The following is a 20,800-nucleotide window of genomic DNA, read 5'->3' as shown; positions in this document are numbered from 1 at the left end:
TATTCATTTCTAACAACAAAGGATTATAAATGTACCCAGTGTGAGTTTATTATAGTCACACCCATGTGCCATAGCACTAAAACATTAACTTCAGAATAAAACACACATGCATGCACACACTCACAAATTCAGAGAACTCTAGAGATGGTGACAAAATACAGACCCATCCCTTAGGCACCACCTCCTGCTCCACAAGAGAGAAAAAAAATGAGGAACTGGACTTGGGGTAGAAAAAAAAGACTGTGCCCATGACCACAGAACTTTGCCACACACACACACACACACACACACACACACACACACACACACACACACACACTGCTCTAGAACTCATTCCTGCTAGTTCCCTGCTCAAGAATGTCACCTTCATGACCAAGAAATATGACAACGCACAGGCATGACTCAGCTTGAAGGGCTCTCGTGGGCCAAGTTTAAAATCAATGGTGCATGTCCAACCAGTCTTCAGAGGATTAATGAGATGAGCTCCTCTTATAAATCTCCTGGGAGACAGAGAAATCAATGTGTCCAGAGTTATATATTCTCCCCTTCCTTGGCAGCACTGCGCCTGCCCTCGTCTCTCCCTGCCATGTCAAATTACAGTGTAATTACATTTTTAACACGCCGGCTCAAAACCCTTCCAAACACCCCATGAGAAATGAGGAAGGAGGCTTTTTTCAAGCTATGCCTCTTCTAGGAACAGCATTAACTAAGAACTAACTGTAAGAGCATACTAAGCAGAATAAATACACTACAATAAAATGCTGGAGCCTAAAACTAATAACTAAGCAGGCGTTTTCCCCAGCAGTTCCTAATTACTACCCCACTCCAGGGACTAACAGGAGGAGTCCAGCAGGACCACTCAGAAGCCCATACCTGAATGCTTATTTGGCCATGGCAGGAAGTCAGGTCTTGAATACAAATGCCACAGACAAGGAAAAAAAAAAAAGACAGGCCCGTGAGGAGGGGCAGTAGAGGAAAAGGGAGAGACAGAAATTGTGAATGAATATGAACATGAATGGGAGAGAATGAATTAAACCACATAACCCTGGCCCAGGAAAGGCTCCAAGATGAGAATCTGCAGAATGGTTTCTATTGAGTGAGTCGTGCTTTCGCATCCTTATGTAGTCAAGAGATCCTTAAGTAAAACCATCCCAGTCAGGGCCTGCTGTAATTGAAACAGCATCTGTCTGGCTCACAGAGTCTAAAGCAGTTATTACCCAGCATGGATGAGACCTTTTATTTTATCTTATTTCTTTGACACAGAGTCTCACTATGTAGCCCTGGCTAGCCTGCAACTCTCTATGTAGACCAAACTGTCTTTGAACTCACAGGAATCTGCCTCTGCTTTTCAAATTCAGAGATTAAAAGTGTGCGCCATGATGTCTGGCCAAAAGGAGTCCATTTAATTCTCTAACTGAGCAAAAAGAATAGGTGATCTTCATCTATACCATTAATTCAGTGCTTGCAAAAAAAAAAAAACCTGAAAATTCTCCATCCCTGAAATGGGTAAATCCAGTTGCATGGAGTCTTGGTATCAGCAGCTTTGCTCTATCTGTAGGCATCTGCACTGCATGGCTCCCGTAGTTTCCTTTTGAGGACTAGTGGAGCAACGAATTCAGTGGATGAGCAGCAAACTCAGCACCAAAAACAGCCCACGACCAGAAACACCTCCAGTGTTAGGCTTTACAGTGTCCTCCAGTACCTCCACCTGCGCAGGCCACGTGCCTTCTAATTGTGGTCTGTTAACTCCTGGGGCCCTGGAGACTTCCTTGGTGGTCACAAAGAATTTCATAATAACGGTAAAAACAACTCCTTTCTGCCGGGTCGCAATTTGCATGTGTGTTACAATGGCAACAGCTGAAAAGGCAAGGCAGTCATTCTCGGCAGCCCCTCACCACCACTGCCACACTCACCCCCACTGTCACACTCACCCCCACTGCCACACTCACCCCCACTGTCACACTCACCCCCACTGCCACACTCACCCTGTCACACTCACCCCCACTGTCACACTCACCCCCACTGTCACACTCACCCCCACTGTCACACTCACCCCCACTGTCACACTCACCCCCACTGCCACACTCACCCTGTCAAACTCACCCCCACTGTCACACTCACCCCCACTGCCACACTCACCCCCACTGTCACACTCACCCCCACTGTCACACTCACCCCACTGCCACACTCACCCCCACTGTCACACTCACCCCCACTGTCACACTCACCCCCACTGCCACACTCACCCCCACTGTCACACTCACCCCCACTGTCACACTCACCCCCACTGTCACACTCACCCCACGGCCACACTCACCCCCACTGTCACACTCACCCCACTGTCACACTCACCCCCACTGTCACACTCACCCCCACTGCCACACTCACCCCCACTGTCACACTCACCCCCACTGTCACACTCACCCCCACTGCCACACTCACCCCCACTGTCACACTCACCCCCACTGTCACACTCACCCCCACTGCCACACTCACCCCCACTGTCACACTCACCCCCACTGCCACACTCACCCCCACTGTCACACTCACCCCCACTGCCACACTCACCCTGTCACACTCACCCCCACTGTCACACTCACCCCCACTGTCACACTCACCCCCACTGTCACACTCACCCCCACTGGCACACTCACCCCCACTGTCACACTCACCCCCACTGGCACACTCACCCTGTCACACTCACCCCCACTGTCACACTCACCCCCACTGTCACACTCACCCCCACTGTCACACTCACCCCCACTGTCACACTCACCCCCACTGTCACACTCACCCCCACTGTCACACTCACCCCCACTGTCACACTCACCCCCACTGTCACACTCACCCCCACTGTCACACTCACCCCCACTGTCACACTCACCCCCACTGTCACACTCACCCCCACTGCCACACTCATCCCCACTTTCACACTCACCCCCACTGCCACACTCACCCCCACTGTCACACTCACCCCCACTGTCACACTCACCCCCACTGTCACACTCACCCCCACTGTCACACTCACCCCACTGTCACACTCACCCCACTGTCACACTCGCCCCCACTGTCACACTCACCCCCACTGGCACACTCACCCCCACTGTCACACTCACCCCCACTGTCACACTCACCCCCACTGTCACACTCACCCCCACTGTCACACTCACCCCCACTGCCACATTCACCCCCACTGTCACACTCACCCCCACTGTCACACTCACCCCACTGCCACATTCACCCCCACTGTCACACTCACCCCCACTGTCACACTCACCCCACTGCCACATTCACCCCCACTGTCACACTCACCCCACTACCACACTCACCCCCACTGTCACACTCACCCCCACTGCCACACTCACCCCACTGTCACACTCACCCCCACTACCACACTCACCCCCACTGTCACACTCACCCCCACTGTCACACTCACCCCCTGTCACACTCACCCCACTGTCACACTCACCCCCATGGCCACACTCACCCCCACTGTCACACTCACCCCCACTGTCACACTCACCCCCACTGTCACACTCACCCCCACTGTCACACTCACCCCCATCACACTCACCCCCACTGTCACACTCACCCCCACTGTCACACTCACCCCACTGTCACACTCACCCCCATCACACTCACCCCCACTGTCACACTCACCCCCACTGTCACACTCACCCCCACTGTCACACTCACCCCCACTGCCACACTCACCCCCATCACACTCACCCCCACTGTCACACTCACCCCCACTGTCACACTCACCCCCACTGTCACACTCACCCCCACTGTCACACTCACCCCCACTGTCACACTCACCCCCACTGTCACACTCACCCCACTGTCACACTCACCCCACTGCCACACTCACCCCCATCACACTCACCCCACTGTCACACTCACCCCCATCACACTCACCCCCACTGTCACACTCACCCCACTGTCACACTCACCCCCACTGCCACACTCACCCCACTGTCACACTCACCCCCACTGTCACACTCACCCCCACTGTCACACTCACCCCCATCACACTCACCCCCACTGTCACACTCACCCCCACTGTCACACTCACCCCACTGTCACACTCACCCCCACTGTCACACTCACCCCCACTGTCACACTCACCCTCACTGTCACACTCACCCCCACTGCCACACTCACCTCACTGTCACACTCACCCCCACTGTCACACTCGCCCCCGTCACACTCGCCCCCACTGTCACACTCACCCCCACTGTCACACTCACCCCCGTCACACTCACCCCCACTGTCACACTCACCCCCACTGTCACACTCACCCACTGTCACACTCACCCCCACTGTCACACTCACCCCCACTGTCACACTCACCCCCACTGTCACACTCACCCCCGTCACACTCACCCCCACTGTCACACTCACCCCCACTGTCACACTCACCCCCACTGTCACACTCACCCCCACTGTCACACTCACCCCCACTGTCACACTCACCCCCGTCACACTCACCCCCACTGTCACACTCACCCCCACTGTCACACTCACCCCACTGTCACACTCACCCCCACTGTCACACTCACCCCCACTGTCACACTCACCCCCACTGTCACACTCACCCCCACTGCCACACTGACTGGTCTTAAGTGTCAGTTCTGGTTTGAAATGCTCTTGATGAAGAAACAGAATCTGCTTATCTTGAGACAGCTAGGTACCTGCATCAATCCCTTTCAATATTCAATGTTGGAAATCGGGAAGCATATACAAAATTCTTCTCCAGTCTCTCAAAGACAAAATTGTCTTAGCATAAAGTATGAGTTAACGGTAGCTGTCAGCAAAAATAGTTCCCTTTCATTGAATGTCAAAAACATTAAAAAAAATTTAAAAGACCATTGTTACTCAGATCGGGGAGGAGTTGACAGTCTCTAAATTTAATAGGTGACAGTCACTTCAAAGCACTCATGTGCCACAGCTCAAAGTGTGCGGTGGTCAGAGGACATCTCTGGGGTTGGCCCTTGACTACCACCTCTTTTAAGCCAGGGTATGGCTTAAGCTTGCCACAATCTACAATCACTCAGGAAGAGAGCCTCTATGAGAAACGCCTAAATCAGGCTGGCCAGTGGGTGTGCCTGTCATGGTCATGTGTGAAAAACTGTGTGTGTGTGGGGGGGAGTCTTTCAAATTACTTACAACATGATTTTATTATCAACACCTCCAGACAGATATTGACAAACTGATTTTCACCAGTAATATGTGTATATATAGTTATAGATATATAGATATATATGGGAGTAAGTCCCCGAGCATAAAGAAGTTGTAACAAAAAGTCATTTACTAGAATGAAGTATAAACTTTCACCACAGAAATACTATTAGAAAGTAGTAATTTGGTATAACAGTATTATATTTTATCTATAGTTGGTCAATGGACTTTTAAGGTTTATTTTTAATTATGTGCATATATGTATAGTTTCCCTCTGAGGCCAGAGACATCAGACCCCACTGGAGCTGTAGTTACAGGCAGCGATGGGCTGCCCAAAATGGCTGCTGGGAACTGAATCCGGGTCTAACTGATGACCCATCTCTCCAGCCCCTCAAATGAGCTTTGATAAGCTGCATCCACAGTAAATATCAGGGCATTTTCCAAATGTGGACTTTAGTGATGGGTACACAGAAACAGCTCCACAAACCATCTGTGGTGATGAGCAAGGCTCCTTCGAGTTTGCTCAGTCCCCGTATAAAAGGGTTCTCAGAAGGTTATCTTTGTCCCTACATGACGACAAAGAGTGACAGTCCTGAGAACTGGGCAGAGACAAAGGAAGGGGACAAAGATGGGGCTTACCTGTGCTCAAGGTGACTGAAGTCTTGCAAATTCAATTCCCTGGTGTCTTGTGTCAGATAAATTGTATCCACATCCTGTTAAAGCAAATCCCGGTTAGAAAATGAATCCCCGTACATAAACAGAGAAGCCACACAACCTCAAAGAACTGCATAGGGATACAGGCAGATTTTTGAGTAATCTGCAGAGAGAGATGATAAGCAAAATGAACAAAAAGAGTAGAGAGAGAGAGGGAGGATGGGGGAAAACGATGCTAATATACTGTATGTTGGGTTATGTGCGCATGCAGATGTACAGGCTTACTTACCCACTGCACTTCTTCCCTGTAGGAAAATCCCAGCCAGTCGCACACACAGGCATACATCTGTGAAAACCCACCTGAAGCATGAAGTAGAGATGTTGATATTGACAGGTTTGCAGTAAAACAATTGTCACATCACAAGTTTACAGCTTCAGTCTGGCAGCTGTTGGCAATCGGGTTATCTTTCCCATCTAAGAAGCAGCAAGGATTCTCCCTAGCTCGGCAGTGCATACACAGCAGGCTGCAGCCAGGCTTAAATATAAGACTTCAGTCCACCAATCTAAAATCTGTGCATGCTAATTACACCTTGAACTAATTGTACTCTACAGTAGCAGACCAGGAATAGACTCAGCTTCCTGGCAGGGGGACGGGCATCCAACCCCTTATGTTTTAGTTTAAAATGCATGCTCACCACAGGGGCCTGGCTCAGCCAAGGTCTGGCTGTCCCACAGGGCCTGGAGACTGGCCAGGCGCTCAGATGGCTCCATGGAGACTTTCTTCAGGATTCTCCTGAAAGGTTAACCCCAACAACACATTTCAAAGCTCATGGTTTTGGAACAGTATATAGACTTTTACATTTTACTACGCTTTTTTGTTTGTTTTAAACAAAGATGGGTGTTACCTAAATTCTGGTCAAAATAATTCCATTACGTAGGCACTAGGAAAATGGCAATGTACAGGAACATATTAATTACTTTGATTGGCTCCCTCTTGCAGATACAGATATTAAAATTATTTTCCATGTTTTTTTAATGAAAAATTTTTATTACAATACTTAGACAACAGTGCTCTAGGGCTAGGGATAATGGGTGTGGCTTAGTTGATAGAGGGTTTGCCTAGCCTGCAAAATGCTCTGGGTTCCATACACAGTGCCACATTAGCCAGAAGTCACTGTACACACCTGTAATACCAAACATGAGAAGTGGAGTGAGGAGGATGTCAGAGTTATCTGTAGCTACATACTGAATTTGAGGACAGCATGGAACACGTGAGACAAAAAAATAAGAACTGCTGTATTTAATGGATTTTTATATTGTACTCCTATCAAATAACTGTGACCCACTTCTTAAAATTAAAGTACAAATCTCTAAGTCAATCCATAGTGCCCTGTGCAAACGTTCATCAATAGACGGATCATCTCCTGTTGTAGTAGCAGGCCCTGTGCCATGGGACTATAGGCCATCTGAGGCCATGCCAGGACCCTACTTCTCTCATCTCTCTTCCTCCTCAAAATCTAACCAAGTTTGTGCCTATTCAAATAGTGAATGAAAATGAGTCCCGGGCCTGTTGGCATAGCTCAGCAGCTTAGAGTTCATATTGCTGTTACAGAGGGCTCAAGTTCCCAACACCCTTGTTGGGCATCTCACAGCCACCTATATAACTCCAGCTCCAGAACATTCGACCCTTTCTTCTGGTCTCTGCAGCACTACACATACACGCACAGACACACAAACACATAATTAACAAAAAACAAAACTGTAGCCTGCCTCCCCAGACTATCATTATTCATGACACAGATGTGATAAAATAGGGAGATTCATATCTCAGGGTTGCTGTGAGAACAGAAATGAACACATTTCTGAGAACAGCATCGGTCACACTGCAGAATTTCTAAAACGTTAGCTTGCAGTTAACATGATCACATCATCATCATCATTTAGTGGGCAACTTATGAATTCATGCAAACATTGGCTAAAGGCCTATGCTGTGTTAGAACCTACTTCCAAGAAGGTTGTAAACAAAACCCATGGGGAAATATATATATATATATATATATATATATATGCATATATATGTACACATACACACTATGAAACTTAAGGACATTGACCAGACTGGCCTAGGACTTAGAGACCTGTCGGCCTCTATCTCCTGCTTTAGTTGGGGTTACTATGGCTATGATGAAACACCATGTCCAAAGCAACATGGGGAGGAAAGGGTTTATCTGACTTACACTCACACGTTGTAGTTCATCACTAAAAAGAGTCCGGACAGGAACTCAAACAGGAGAAGAGATAGAAGCTGATACAGAGGCCATGAATTAAGAAGATGCTGTACAGGCTTGCCTGCAGCTTGGCTTTAGGGAGGCATTTTCTTAGTTGAGGTTTGATGACTTATAGCTTGTGCCAAGTAGGCTTAAAATTAGTCAGCCCACCTTCTGAGTGCTGGGAATCAAGGAATGCATGGCAATGCCCAGCCACTTGTGATTTAAAGGAGAAACATCCTCCAGGGTTAATGTATTTAGAACTCAGTTCCCAGCTAGCTGCGCTGTCTGGGGAAGTACACCCCTAGGGGTAAGCTTGGAGACTTTGTGACCTTGCTCCACTTCCAGGGTTCTCCCTCTGCAGGGGGTTAGGGATTTGACCTCTCAGCTTCCTATTCCTGCAACCTGTTGCCATACCTCCCCTGCCATGAGAACTCTCCCTCTGGAATCCAAACTCTTTTACAGACTGTTCTGGGTCATGGTGTTTTATCACAGCAGCAGAAGGGTTACTAATACATTCTCTGGGCTAAAACTCTATCAAGAAGAACAAGCAGGCAGGTGAGAGTGTACACACCACATCCAGCACTGGGGCAACAAAGGCAGGAGGGAAGATGGAAGTGAGAGCAGAGCTGGGCCAGACAGCAAGTGCCAGGCCAGGCGGCACCACATAGTAACATAATAAAACCCTGTCTCAAAGAGGAGGTGGAAAGGCAGTACTGAGAGACACGACTATTGCAGCGACATGTTAGCACAAGGTGCTGGGTAAGCAGAGAAGAGCACCGCATGGCCCCTCCACTGCGGAAGTGCAGACACCATCCTCAGGGTACACCCCAGCGGAGAAACATGTCTGGAATGCTTCAGGCAGAGCTCTAGCCGTACTCAAAAGGCTTCAGATTTTAGAACATGTCAGATGTTGAATTTTCCAGTTAGGAATGCTCACCTCGGACATGTCTGCTAAGAGTTGAAGGAAGACATAAAGACCTTTGGGTGAGGAAAGGAGAAGCAATGAGCTGCAGCTAGGGGTAAAAAGTGCCTCACCTAAAGGGATGGTGTGCCTATTACATAAGAAAGCTCAGGCCACCAGAGTCAAACTAGTCAGCAGAAAGGGAGAGGAGGCCCAGTGCTAAGCAGGGCCTGGTCCTTGGGGAGTACTGCCAGTCAGACTAAAGAAGTCTGAATTTTATTGTCAGGGCAGTGAGGTGCCCTAGGAAACCATGCAGAGAAGAGAATGGCAGTCAAGTGCTGGACACACTCACCTTCACAGGGCAGGGCAGTAGGGAGTGGGTAGCTTGAGAAATAGGGAGGAAGGTCACAGGACCACAGAGAGTTCCTGCTGAGAATGAAGCTCACGATCCCCTCCCCACCACACCACCACTGAGTCAGCAAGCTGAACAGCTGGGGATTTTCTCCTGGAACCTTCTGGGGCCCAAAAGTGTATGGAAAAAGGATCAGCCTTCCAGGTGAGCGTGTCAGTGAAACAGCAGTGACTGGAGGGAAGAGCATGAGCAAGGCCTTCCTGGAGTGGTGGGCACTATGGACCTGATGGTTAAAATGCACAGAGAAATGGAAGGGAGAGAGAACCAAGACCTGTGCAAACATGCGGCCAGAAAGAAGGCAAAAATCCAAGGCCACGAGTATTAGCGTACTCCCGTAATCCTAGCACTTAGAAGGTGTAGGATCAAGAATTCAAAGCTATTCTCTGCTATAAAGTGAACTAACACCACCTTTCGTTACATGAAGCTTTATTTCTCTCAGAGACAGAGACATAAAAAAGGAAAAGTAAAGAGAAAGCCCAAACCCAAAAACTTCCAAGGAAGAGAAAGTAAAAGGACCAAAAATTATGCCTTTCGCAAGTGATGACTTAGCAACCCGCGCACCATGGGAATAGATACTCCAGGTGTGGGGCAGCACCACAATGTTGGGGTATAAAGAGGTGCACAGGTGGGGTGGGTGTAAGGGGGGTGCTGTTGGTGACTGGGAACTATGACACCACTTGAGTGTGTCCTGGTGAAACGAATATACGTGTGGCAGGGCCTTGTGCCGGGGGCGCTGGTGCCAAGTGTTTCAGAGGCTTTGGAGTTGGGGATATTGCATGTGTGTAATACAAACTTGAATGTCACATACACTGTATCCACAGCCTTATTTACTTATGTGGGGGAGTTCTGAGGCAGATTTTACTATGTCTGACCAAGAACTCACCACATAGCCCAGGTTGCCCTTGAATCCTTAGCAATACCGGCCTCCTGTTTCTCAGGTACCTGGATGGAAACTTTGAGCCACCAAAGTCAGAAACAGAAATAGGTTTATTTTTAAATAATTTTTTGCCCAGAAGGTTTATAGTAAAGTGGGATTGGAGAGATGGCTAATTGGGTAAGACCACTTGCTGTACAAACACAAAGACCTAAATTCAATCCCCAGCACCCATGGGAAGACCTGGTTCTAACAGGCATGTGCCTGTTTGGAGTGGAGATGCTGGCCATTGGCATTACTCTGGATTCAGTGAGAGACCCTATCCTAAAGGACATAAAAAGACAGAGCAGGACACTGACATCCTCCTCTGGCCACCATCAGCACACACACAGATACACACACACAGATACACACACACAGATACACACACACAGATACACACACACAGATACACACACACAGATACACACACACAGATACACACACACAGATACAACACAAAGGCACAGTTCTTGGTGCCATGTTTCAACTTGTGGTATCACATGGCTTCTCAGAAGCTTTAGATTTTGGATTTTCAGATTACAGTTGTTCAACCTATGTGCTAGCTAGTTTTATCAACTTGACACAAGCTGGAGTCATCTGAGAGGAGGAAACCTCTACTGAGAAAATGCCTCAAGATCAGGCTATAGGCAAACCTGTAGTGCTTTTTCTTAGTTAGTGATTGATGTGGGAGGGCCCAGCCCATTGTAGATGGGGACATCCCTGGGCTGGTGGTCCTGAATTCTATAAGAAAACAGACTGAGCAAGCCATGAGGAACAAGCCAGTAAACAGCACCCCTGCTCTGGCCTCCAGGTTCCTGTTCTGTTTGAGTTCCTGTCATGACTTCTGTCAATGATGTGGAAGTGTAAGCCCAATAAACCATTTCTTCCCCAACTTACTTTTTGGCCATGGTGTTTCATATCAGCGATAGAAACTCTAACTTAAGACAGCTTATATGTTGACAATGCGGAACATAATTTCATCTCTTTAACAGGTGCTTTTTCTTTCTTCCTTTTCTCAAGCTTTGTTTGGTCTTGGCTCTCTCTAACGCCCAGACTAGCTTTGAACTCTCAGCCACCTTCTGCTTCAGCTTTTACAGGGTTAGGACTACAACTGTAAACAACTATATACTTCTATTCTTGGGATTTTGTTACATTTATTTCTGTGTGTGCATTAATATGTGTACATATGCCACAATGCGTGTGTTGAGGTCAAAGGACAACTTAAGGGAGTCCGTGCTCTCCTTCCATCAAGGGATGCAGGGATTGAACTCGTGTCCTCAGCCTTGGCAGCAAGCGTCACTATCCACTGGCTCCCTGCCTGGCCCTATCCGGGGATTTAAAGGGAATTCTGCTCTAGGAGGGCCTCTCGGTCATCTTCAACCATTTCAACCACTTTCTGCAAACTCAAAGAAAATGATTCCAGTTATGTTCATATTTCCGATGGATGGATTCCAGATAGAATCTGCTTGAACCTCCACACTGCCTGGGCAATCTGTTCTACTCCCACAGATGACACAAAACACACCAAAACATTACACATAAACAAACTGCGGCCAGTCCATAGCATTGATTCGTAAGGTGAAATCAGGTAGACTGGACTGCTGTCTAAGGTCTTTAGCTTCTTCAGCACCCACATAAACACCCCAGATCTGCAGCTATACTTTCTCTTATTTTATGTAAACACATTTATACTAAGTACTATTACTCTAAAACTTTTTAATTTGGGTGTGGCAGGGTTTAAAAAAAGGGCATTCACAAGTAAGCAGTGTAACAGAGTCTAGTGATTTGGAAATTTTCATTTTAATCTGATAGCACCGTTCTAGCACATCATTATTTCCTGGCAATGTCGTAGCTGGGAAGCCAGATGTCACATGAAGAAATAGCAGAGCCTCCAGAAGCTGCCCCAAGGACTTGAGCAGCAGAATTAAGTCAACTTCGACATACTGAGCAGGATGTCTGTCTGACTTTATCCAGGATCACACTTCTCTATAAAAATTCCTGCACCTAAACTGGGCAGTGGTGGTGCACACCTTTAATCCCTGAACTCGAGGCAGAGGCTGGCCTGGTCTACAGAGCGAGTTCCATGATAAACCCTGTCTCCAAAAACAAAAATAAAAGTTCATGTTTTGTCTCCATAGAACTACAGGGCAGGCTTTCCCAGTAACAGATGGGACAGGGATTTGGAGAGGCAAAGGCAGAGAAAAGTAAAGCAGAAATTAACGGCCAGATGCCGGTGAAATGAATTTAAAGATGGCCACTGTGGTTTACATTAAGTGTGCATCCCAAGTTTGTGTCTCTAATATGGCATGCTGAGGTGCTGGTGGGGTAGAAGGGAATGAAGTCATAGAGGGAAAATACATTTTAAGACAAGATTAACACTGGATCTCTCCAGATAAGGTTAACTAACAAAAAGCCACCTCATCTGCTTCACCCCTTCTGCATGAGGCTTCCTCTATTTCTGATTTTCTTTGTTCGCTTTCTTTTTGGTCCCCTCCCCATATAACCTACTCTTCATCAGAGGTCAGAGAGATAGGGATGCTCAAAGTGAAATTTACTCTCTAAAAACAGTATAGGCTGAATAACCTCTTTCCTTGTAACGTGCTTGGACTAAGGAGCTTTACGATAACAGAAAACTGATTGTGCCAACAGGACTCTAAGAATACAGAAGAAAACAACAACAACAAAAGCACAAAATAAGCAGACTTGGAAAGCAGAGACTTCTACTTCAAAAGCAGCAGCATAGAGCGCTCATACCCAGGGGGAAGGAGAAGAGTGGGAGAGGAGAGGCAGCTGGTATAGGAGTCTCCGGGAGCCACTCCGCAGAAGCGTCCATCTGGGCTCTTCCTAGCAGCTCCGCTTTTCAACACTTCTCACCTTCCTTCTCTGCTGAGCTGTCAGGAGCCAAAGGAGCCTTGCAAAACATGTGCGTGTATTTCCATAGGAGAGAATGAGCCAAGCCTGCAGAAGGCTGGAAGGGCTGCTTCTGCTCTAGCCCTGTGCATTTTCCTCTCAAATGTGTGAGAGGAAAATCCCGTGACATGTTTTCTGCCTTCAGCTAAATGACAGCACAGAGCAGCAATGTGCATCCCAACTCACACACATGCAAACAGAAGCTTCAGCCAGACAAAGCATTTGCTGGGAGAGCAGGTGTGATATGCTCGGGCCCTAGACTCCTCACTGGCTCTAGTAATGAACCAATGATGATTTGGGCATAGTTAAACTACATGAGACTCAAAAAGGGAGAAAAACCCTCTAGTGAACATACTAGCTCTTCACACATGTCTCACGGTAAACTGATGGCATGAAAATATCTCTGAATTATTTTAACCCATGGAGAAGAACTGAGTTAAAAATCCAGGCCAGTGTGCATCCAAAGTAGTGGCTGCCTTCAACAGTCACTATTTAAGCATCTCTTATAACACTTATTTACTTAATGTGGAGGTGGTAGTGGTGGTGGTGTTCATGTTGTGGAATAATCTTTTCGTACATTGTGAAGATATGTCTTTGCCAAGGTGCTTTCTGATTGGTTTAATAAGGAGCTAAATGACCAATACCTAAGCAGGAGGGACAGGAAGGACTTTCAGGAACAGAGAGGGCTCTGGGAATAACAGAGGTGAAGAAGCCAGGCAAGCATGGTCAGACACAGAATGAGATAGAGGTAAAATTCACATGGGAGAACATAGTCTAATAAATATACGGGTTAATTTAAGTTAGAAGAGCTAGTTAGGAACAAGCCTAAGCTATAAGCTGAGCTTTCATGTTAATAAGAATTCTCCATGTCATTATTTGGGAACTGGTTGGCGGGACAGAGAAAGATTCAGTGTGTGTGTGTGTGTGTGTGTGTGTGTGTGTGTGTGTGTGTGTTCGTCCGAGTGCATATGCATGTACCACATGAGCATGTGGAGGTCAAGTGAAAATTTGTGCAAATTGGTTCCCTCCTTCTACCATGTGGTTCTAAGAATGAACCCATCAACACGCCTGGCAGCAAGTGCTTTAGCTGCTGGTCTGTCTCATAAATTCCAGTCCATGTTTCAATGATGTCACCTGAACATGACTTGCTGCCTACTACTCAAGAAAGTGAGGGGAATATCTCCTTTCAATATGAATTCCTCTTGGATCATTTTTCTCCAAAGTGACTGTATTTTCCATATTTCTATCAGTGTTTGGCTTCAGAGAGAAATGCACAGTATCCAATTGTTTAGTACTAAGGAACACTGGTGATACACCAACCTTAACTGCCAATCCCCAAATCATCACACTCATGAAAGGATCACGACACATGGCAAAACCATATCACACAGCCAGCATCCTGCTATTATTTTGTAATAGAAATATAGAAAACAGACAAGATTTTTTTGTTTGTTTTATTTTTCGAGACAGGGTTTCTCTATAGCTTTGGAGCCTGTCCTGGAACTAGCTTTTATAGACCAGTCTGGCCTCGAACTCACAGAGATCAAGCCTCTGCCTTGAGAGTGCTGAGATTAAAGGTGTGCACCACCATAGCCCAGCTCTCTTTCTCTCTTCTTGCCCTCATCCACCCATTGCCTCACTGTGATTTAATATCACCCCCTCTCAACATGGACAAACATTCTCTAGCCTCCCTCAGGGCCCTCAAGCCACCCCCTGTTTAGTAGTTCTCCAAAGGAAAATGTCCCTAAGAGCATATCCACACGCTCCCTCCTGAGTCATCTGGACAGTGCGCATGCGCCTGTGGAGGGAGTTCACAGTTAAACCTAACAGAGCTCCTCAAGGAAGGAACGTTCATAAAAAGATGGAAGTGCAAGCATCTGCTGTATTCTGAAATAGGCTGATCATGTGGTAGGAAAGTAATTCTCTTCTGGGCCGAGAGATACAATTTCGGTTTTATCAGGCAGCGAGTCAGCAGACAGTTCTGCAAGACACAGATACTGCTTGAATTCTACAAAGATAACTGCTATCAGGATAGAGGGCTGTTTGCACTGAAAAGCAGAGGTCAAGAGACTAGTTACAGAGATACTTCGGTGGAGAAAGCGCCCCAGTCTAAACTGAGGCAAGGGAAACAAAAAGGAAGACAAAGGGCCCAGCCAAGACTCACTGAGATGACATCAAGAGTCTGGTAACTAACTCATGACTTCCTTCTCATGAGACCATGATCAACAGCAAAGCAATGGGGTGGGTTTTATAAGGTAAGGGAAACAGTTCTTCTGGGGCAGACTGAGCATGTGCAGCCTGAGGACAGCCCTCTGAAGATGCCCACCAGGCAGACTAGAGGAGAGAATGCAGGTCACAAACGGGAACGCCAGGAACTAAGGAGCCAATGGTTTAGCAAAGCTGCCTAGCTACAAATGGGCATTACACAAAGTTACACTGGAAACATTATTCTGTACTAAATGTTCTCTGGAAGGAAAAAAATAAAGATAAATCCAAACCCAAAATTAAATTAGTAATATCCCCTGATAGTAGAACAAAAGAAACAACAGCCACAGGTTGTACTCTGCTCTCTAAATACATGTTGTGGCACACACATGATTACACACATGCACACTCACACACAAATAAGTGAGTAAATAAGCCGGGTAGTGGTGGCACAGGCCTTTAATCCCAGCACTCGGGAAGCAGAGGCAGGTGAATCTCTGTGAGTTTGAGGCCAGCCTGGTCTACAGAGCGAGTTCCAGGACAGGCTCCAAAGCTAGACAGAGAAATTCTGTCTCGAAAAACCAAAAATAAATAAATATTAAATCTTTAGATCAGTCTGGTAGGTAGATTAGCACCTAGGAGAATCTGAGTTCAAACCCCAGCACCACTACTTAAACATGTTGTTTCAGTTTTAAATCATTTTTGATAAACCTTCGTTCCTTTCTAAGAAGCTCACACCCACACTCTTGGGTGGATATACCTTTGGTCTTTTTTTTTCTGGGAGTGGGGGTTGAGACAGGGTTTCTCTGTGTAGCTTTGGAGCCTTCCTGGAACCTTTAGTCTTTTTTAAAAGCACCTTTAACTTTGCTCCAGACTAGTCCTGAAATTCTTTTCTGTGTCAAAGGACCCAATCTGGAGTTTACCTGAGTTGGGATCTCTAAAAGATAAAGAAGACTCCTCACTGAGAGGGTGACAGGGTACAGCTGTCCCTCTCCCTTTGCGGCTAACAGAACATCAAGGGAAAGTTTCAGCTACTGCGCCCTCACGTTTTCCCAGCATGGTCAGTCTCTGAGGTTGATGGGGTAGCAGAAGTCCCCACTGTTACTGAGTGGCAGCCAGCGGGAAGAACAGAAACCAGACCAAAAAACCCAGGCGCAAACAGCGCTGGGAATCAGCTGGCTTTAACAGCCTGCAACACTGAGGACAGGGCAGCCCCAGAGATGACCTGTTGGAGCCAGCCACGACAGAAGAACGCCACTAGGTAGCGATCATGGCAGCAGCCCCTTTTGTACAGTCATGGCAGAAACACTGCCATAGCCACTAGACACTGTTTCAAACGTCCAGGCATGACAATGCCAGGGCACCCCTTCTTTGTACTTGCTAACCTACCATGACTGTGGAAGAAACGGGGCCACACCTGACTGGGAACTCTTTTGGCAGGACTATGTCTCCCTCTTCTTCCAGGATTGATGGCTTTTCCCTAATTGGTTTCATTCTACACCTAATTTGGTGTGCACACCACACGCATGCACGTGCACAAACAAGCAAACACACACACACACACACACACACACACGGGCAGGGCAGGGCACCTGGGCTTATGAAACAGGGTTCAAAGGCTCTGAATGGTTAAACTCTTCAGATAGCTCAGTGGTTCTCAACCTTCCTAATTCTGTGACCCTTTAATGCAGTTCCTCATGTGGTGGTAACTCCCAACCATAAAATTATTTTTGCTTCTTCATAACTATAATGTCGCTACAGTTATGAACCCTAATGTAACTATCTGATATGAAAGACATCTGATATGCTCCACAGGTTGAGAACACAGCTCCCTGAAGGGAAGGAAAGCTGTTCCTGCCTTCCAGACCTGTCGGAGACAGATTCCTTGCCCCTTGGGCTACAGCTGCTTTGGCCTCCCAGTCCTGCAGCTGCAGGCAGAGTGACTGGTTCCTACCTCAACCTCTGTTTTGGCTACAAGCAGAGTAACTGATTCCTGACTCAACCACCAAGACTGAACTTGTGACTGCAGGCAGGAATTAGTTTCCGCTGGGTCCCTACTGTTTCAGGCCCCGTGAGACCTGCAGCTCCAGCCCCACGCCACCCCCAGCCTGTGGGGGCTCTAACTCTCCTACCACTTGCCTCAATTCCTTGGTTTGCATCCTGTGGCAAAGCAAGAATTCCAATCTCTCACTGTTGGTATGGGAAGTCCTTCTGTATATGTGTTGCTTTTACTGGTTAATGAATAAGAAAACTTCTTTGGACCTATATATAGCAGGGCAGAACAGAGCTAGCTGGGGAAAACTAAACTAAATGCTGGGAGAAAGGAGGCGGGGTCAAGAGAAGCCATGTAGCCCTGTCAGTGACAGACGCTGGATGGAACTTTACCTGGTAAGCCACAGCCAAATGGCCATAATGATTAATGGAAATGGGTTAGTTTAGAATATGAGTTAGCCAGAAATACACTTAAGCTATTGGCCAAACTGTATTGCAAATATCTTAGTTTCTGAGTGATTATTTTGTGGTCTAGGTAGCTGGGGACAAACAAGCAGCCTCCTACTACACACTATTGCATGGAGGTGGCATTCCTGCATGGCACCTGGTTTTCTTATTCTGTTCATCTGCTAACCTTTTGTTAATAAAGTCCTGCTTTGGTCACCTTTGGTCACTGTCTGCTCACTTGGACAGAGCAAGTACCTGGCTGGAAGATAAGAGACCGGAAACCGCTCCAGAGGAAATTCCCACCACTGCTGTGACTCATCCTCACCTCTCAGCCTACCCTGCAGGCCTCTTAGAGCACGCACAATGGGACTGGACCTCAGTAAGTGCTTTCCTTAAAAACACTCAAGGCTTGAACTCCTACAGGCAGGGAATAGGGAACAACCCCAGTTCCCCATCCCCTGTATCACCGGGAGACTAGGCACACACCGTAATCTCAGCAACCCGCTATCCTGAGTATGCTCACTTAGCATGTCTGCGATGGGAATAAAAGAGGATATAGCAAAGACAAGCAGGTCCACTCAGCAGAAAGCAATGGAACGGGTCCTTAACCTCAATGCCCTCTTTAGCCCTTTGCTGTGAAAATAAAATGATTTGTTTTCCTAAGGCTGACCTGCCTTCCTTCATGTTCCAAAAGGGCAAAAGTTGTCAGAATTTTCCTCACCTCCAGGAAAGACCCACCACAAATCACCCATACATATGCATGAGGCTTCGGCCTCTCCAGCACCCCTCAGCATGCTCAGAGGGCAAGGGAAGGGATTTCCCACAATAGGTGGGACACATCCTCCTGTCAGGAAAGCGTCTTAACTGAGAGTTTCCCGACAGAAGCCTCTGTGTACATTATAAACCTCATTCCAACACCCCACCCCCAATGTGGACTGTTAGCTAAACCACTACCCTAACCCAGACATGGTGACTCATCTTATAATTCCATCACCTGCAGGCTGATGCTGAAGAATGGCTGAGAGCCCTGGACCAGACTGCGACTATGTAGTAAAACTGCCCCTACCCCCTTTCTGTCCTCCCTGACCCAGAAAAAGGGAATTAGAAGAAAAAAAAAGAAGAAAAGAAAGAGGTTTTAGGAAAAGGAAGATGAAGTAGTAAAGGAGGAGGAAAGGAAGGAGGTGGAGGTGGTAGTAGTGGAGGAGATGGAAGGTGTGGGTAGTAGTGGAGAAAGAGGTGAGGAGGAGGTAGCCATGGTACTTGGGCTGGGGGTAGGGGTGATAGTGGTGAAGAGGTGGTAGAAGTGGAGGAGGTGGTGGCAGAGGAGGAGGTAATAGAGGAGGAGGTAATAGAGGAGGAGATGGTTGTGGTAGTGGGGGTGTGGGTGGTAGAGAGGTGATGGTGGTGGAGGTGATGACGATGGTGGAGGTGACGATGGTGGAGGTGATGGTTGTTCTGGTGCTGATGCTGATGGTGGTGGTGCTGCTCCTGCTGCTGGTGGTGTTCTAAGTAATCTGAGAAAGAAAGCGATAAAGGTACAAAGACAAGAGGAGAATATTTTCCCATTTGTGAGTTTGATAAAGAACAACGTTTTTGCTCCTCTGCAGGACTTACAGTGGGGAGAGGCCTGGGAACAGCTTCCGCAAGCAGGTGCCTATGTGAGCCAGCACATCACTCACGTCCTCCGGTGACTCCATCTTCATGGACATGCTACACTTCTCAGTTTCCACAACCATCTGCAAGAACAAGCAGCACACTTAACCAGGAGCCCAACTTCTCCCCTCTTTAGTAAGGTTATAAAGTGATGTATGTAAGAAGCATTTCAATGGGTGGGACTATTAACTGGCTCAGCCACTACAGAGGGTCCTAGGGTTTTCAGAAACCAAAACCATAACCACCGTGTGATACAACTAAGTCACCCTTGGGAATACACCTAAAAGATGCTTGGTCAACATACCACACACTTACACATCCATGTTTATGGCTGGGATATTCATAACAGCCAGGAAATAGAACGAGCCTAGATATCTGTGGTAGTCACTTTTAATTATCAATTTGACACAGCCTCGAATCACCAGGGAAGAGTCTTCCTAAGGATTTGTGTGGGCCAGGTTGGGTTTTGAGATGTTTGTGGTGGATGGTCTTGATTGTTAACTGATGTGAAAAGAGGCAGCCTACTGTGTGTGGTCCCATTCCTGGACAGTGTAGGAATAGAGAAACAGAGTTGAGAATAAGCAAGCAAGGATCCATCTGTTTCTTCTCTGCTCTTGACTATGGATGTGATCAGGGAACTGAATCAGGATCTCAAAGTCTATACTGGTTGGAATAGACCTTCCTGGTGACTTGACCACATCCCACACATCCTGGCCTGATCCTATCTTGGAGAAAAATCTACCTAAGCTTGTGGTAGCTCAGTTCTTGGATATGACGTCATCCATTTGTTGCTTCTTTTTCGTTCTTTTGAAACTTGTGTTTTAAGATAAGAAATCTTATAAAACACTTAAATAAAAGTTAATAATCTTTTTTATTAGGAGCAAAGGAAAATTCAAGGTCTTATTAAAAGACCAACCTGTCTAAGCAGAGAGTCCTGCAAGGGAAAACACTGAAACAGTAAGGTAACAAAATCTTATGCTAGGCTTCATGGCAGCACGGGCTGGAGACTCCAGAAAGAGCTGGAATGTATTCCTCACGTGGTCCTGAAAATAAGCTAAAATCCACCTTAAAAGAAGAGATTGAGCCACAAAACAGTCAGCTTGCTGATGACGAGACCATTCCACAAGAAACAGTCACTGGTCACTTTCCTAAAAGATGACATTTTCTTAACCCTCAAAGTCAGTGGTTGTCAACCTGTGAGTTGCGACCTCCAAAGGGTCAATGTCAATATTGATATTAACTTCTAATATCAGATGTCG

General features: G+C 47.1%; 1 protein-coding gene across 10 annotated transcripts in view; it reads right to left on the bottom strand.

Annotated features, from left to right (window-relative positions):
* The window catches only part of Carmil1 (capping protein regulator and myosin 1 linker 1), a 261,760-nt gene that overhangs the window by 123,163 nt on the left and 117,797 nt on the right, over positions 1–20,800 (bottom strand). For all 10 annotated transcript variants that reach the window (XR_012910397.1, XM_075970038.1, XM_075970042.1 and 7 more), the window contains 4 exons: positions 19,503–19,624; positions 6,531–6,628; positions 6,125–6,195; positions 5,821–5,894 (listed from right to left, as the gene is read on the bottom strand). Coding sequence is in view for 9 of the 10 variants with exons in the window: in XM_075970038.1 (XP_075826153.1) it covers positions 5,821–5,894; positions 6,125–6,195; positions 6,531–6,628; positions 19,503–19,624 (365 nt within the window). In the remaining variant the exon portion in view is untranslated. The remainder of the gene's footprint in view (positions 1–5,820; positions 5,895–6,124; positions 6,196–6,530; positions 6,629–19,502; positions 19,625–20,800) is intronic.

Source organism: Microtus pennsylvanicus, chromosome 4 (genome assembly GCF_037038515.1).
Source record: "Microtus pennsylvanicus isolate mMicPen1 chromosome 4, mMicPen1.hap1, whole genome shotgun sequence".
Taxonomy (NCBI): domain Eukaryota; kingdom Metazoa; phylum Chordata; class Mammalia; order Rodentia; family Cricetidae; genus Microtus; species Microtus pennsylvanicus.
The sequence above is the reverse complement of the archived record's forward strand: the minus strand, read 5'-3'. Positions and strand labels throughout refer to the sequence as shown.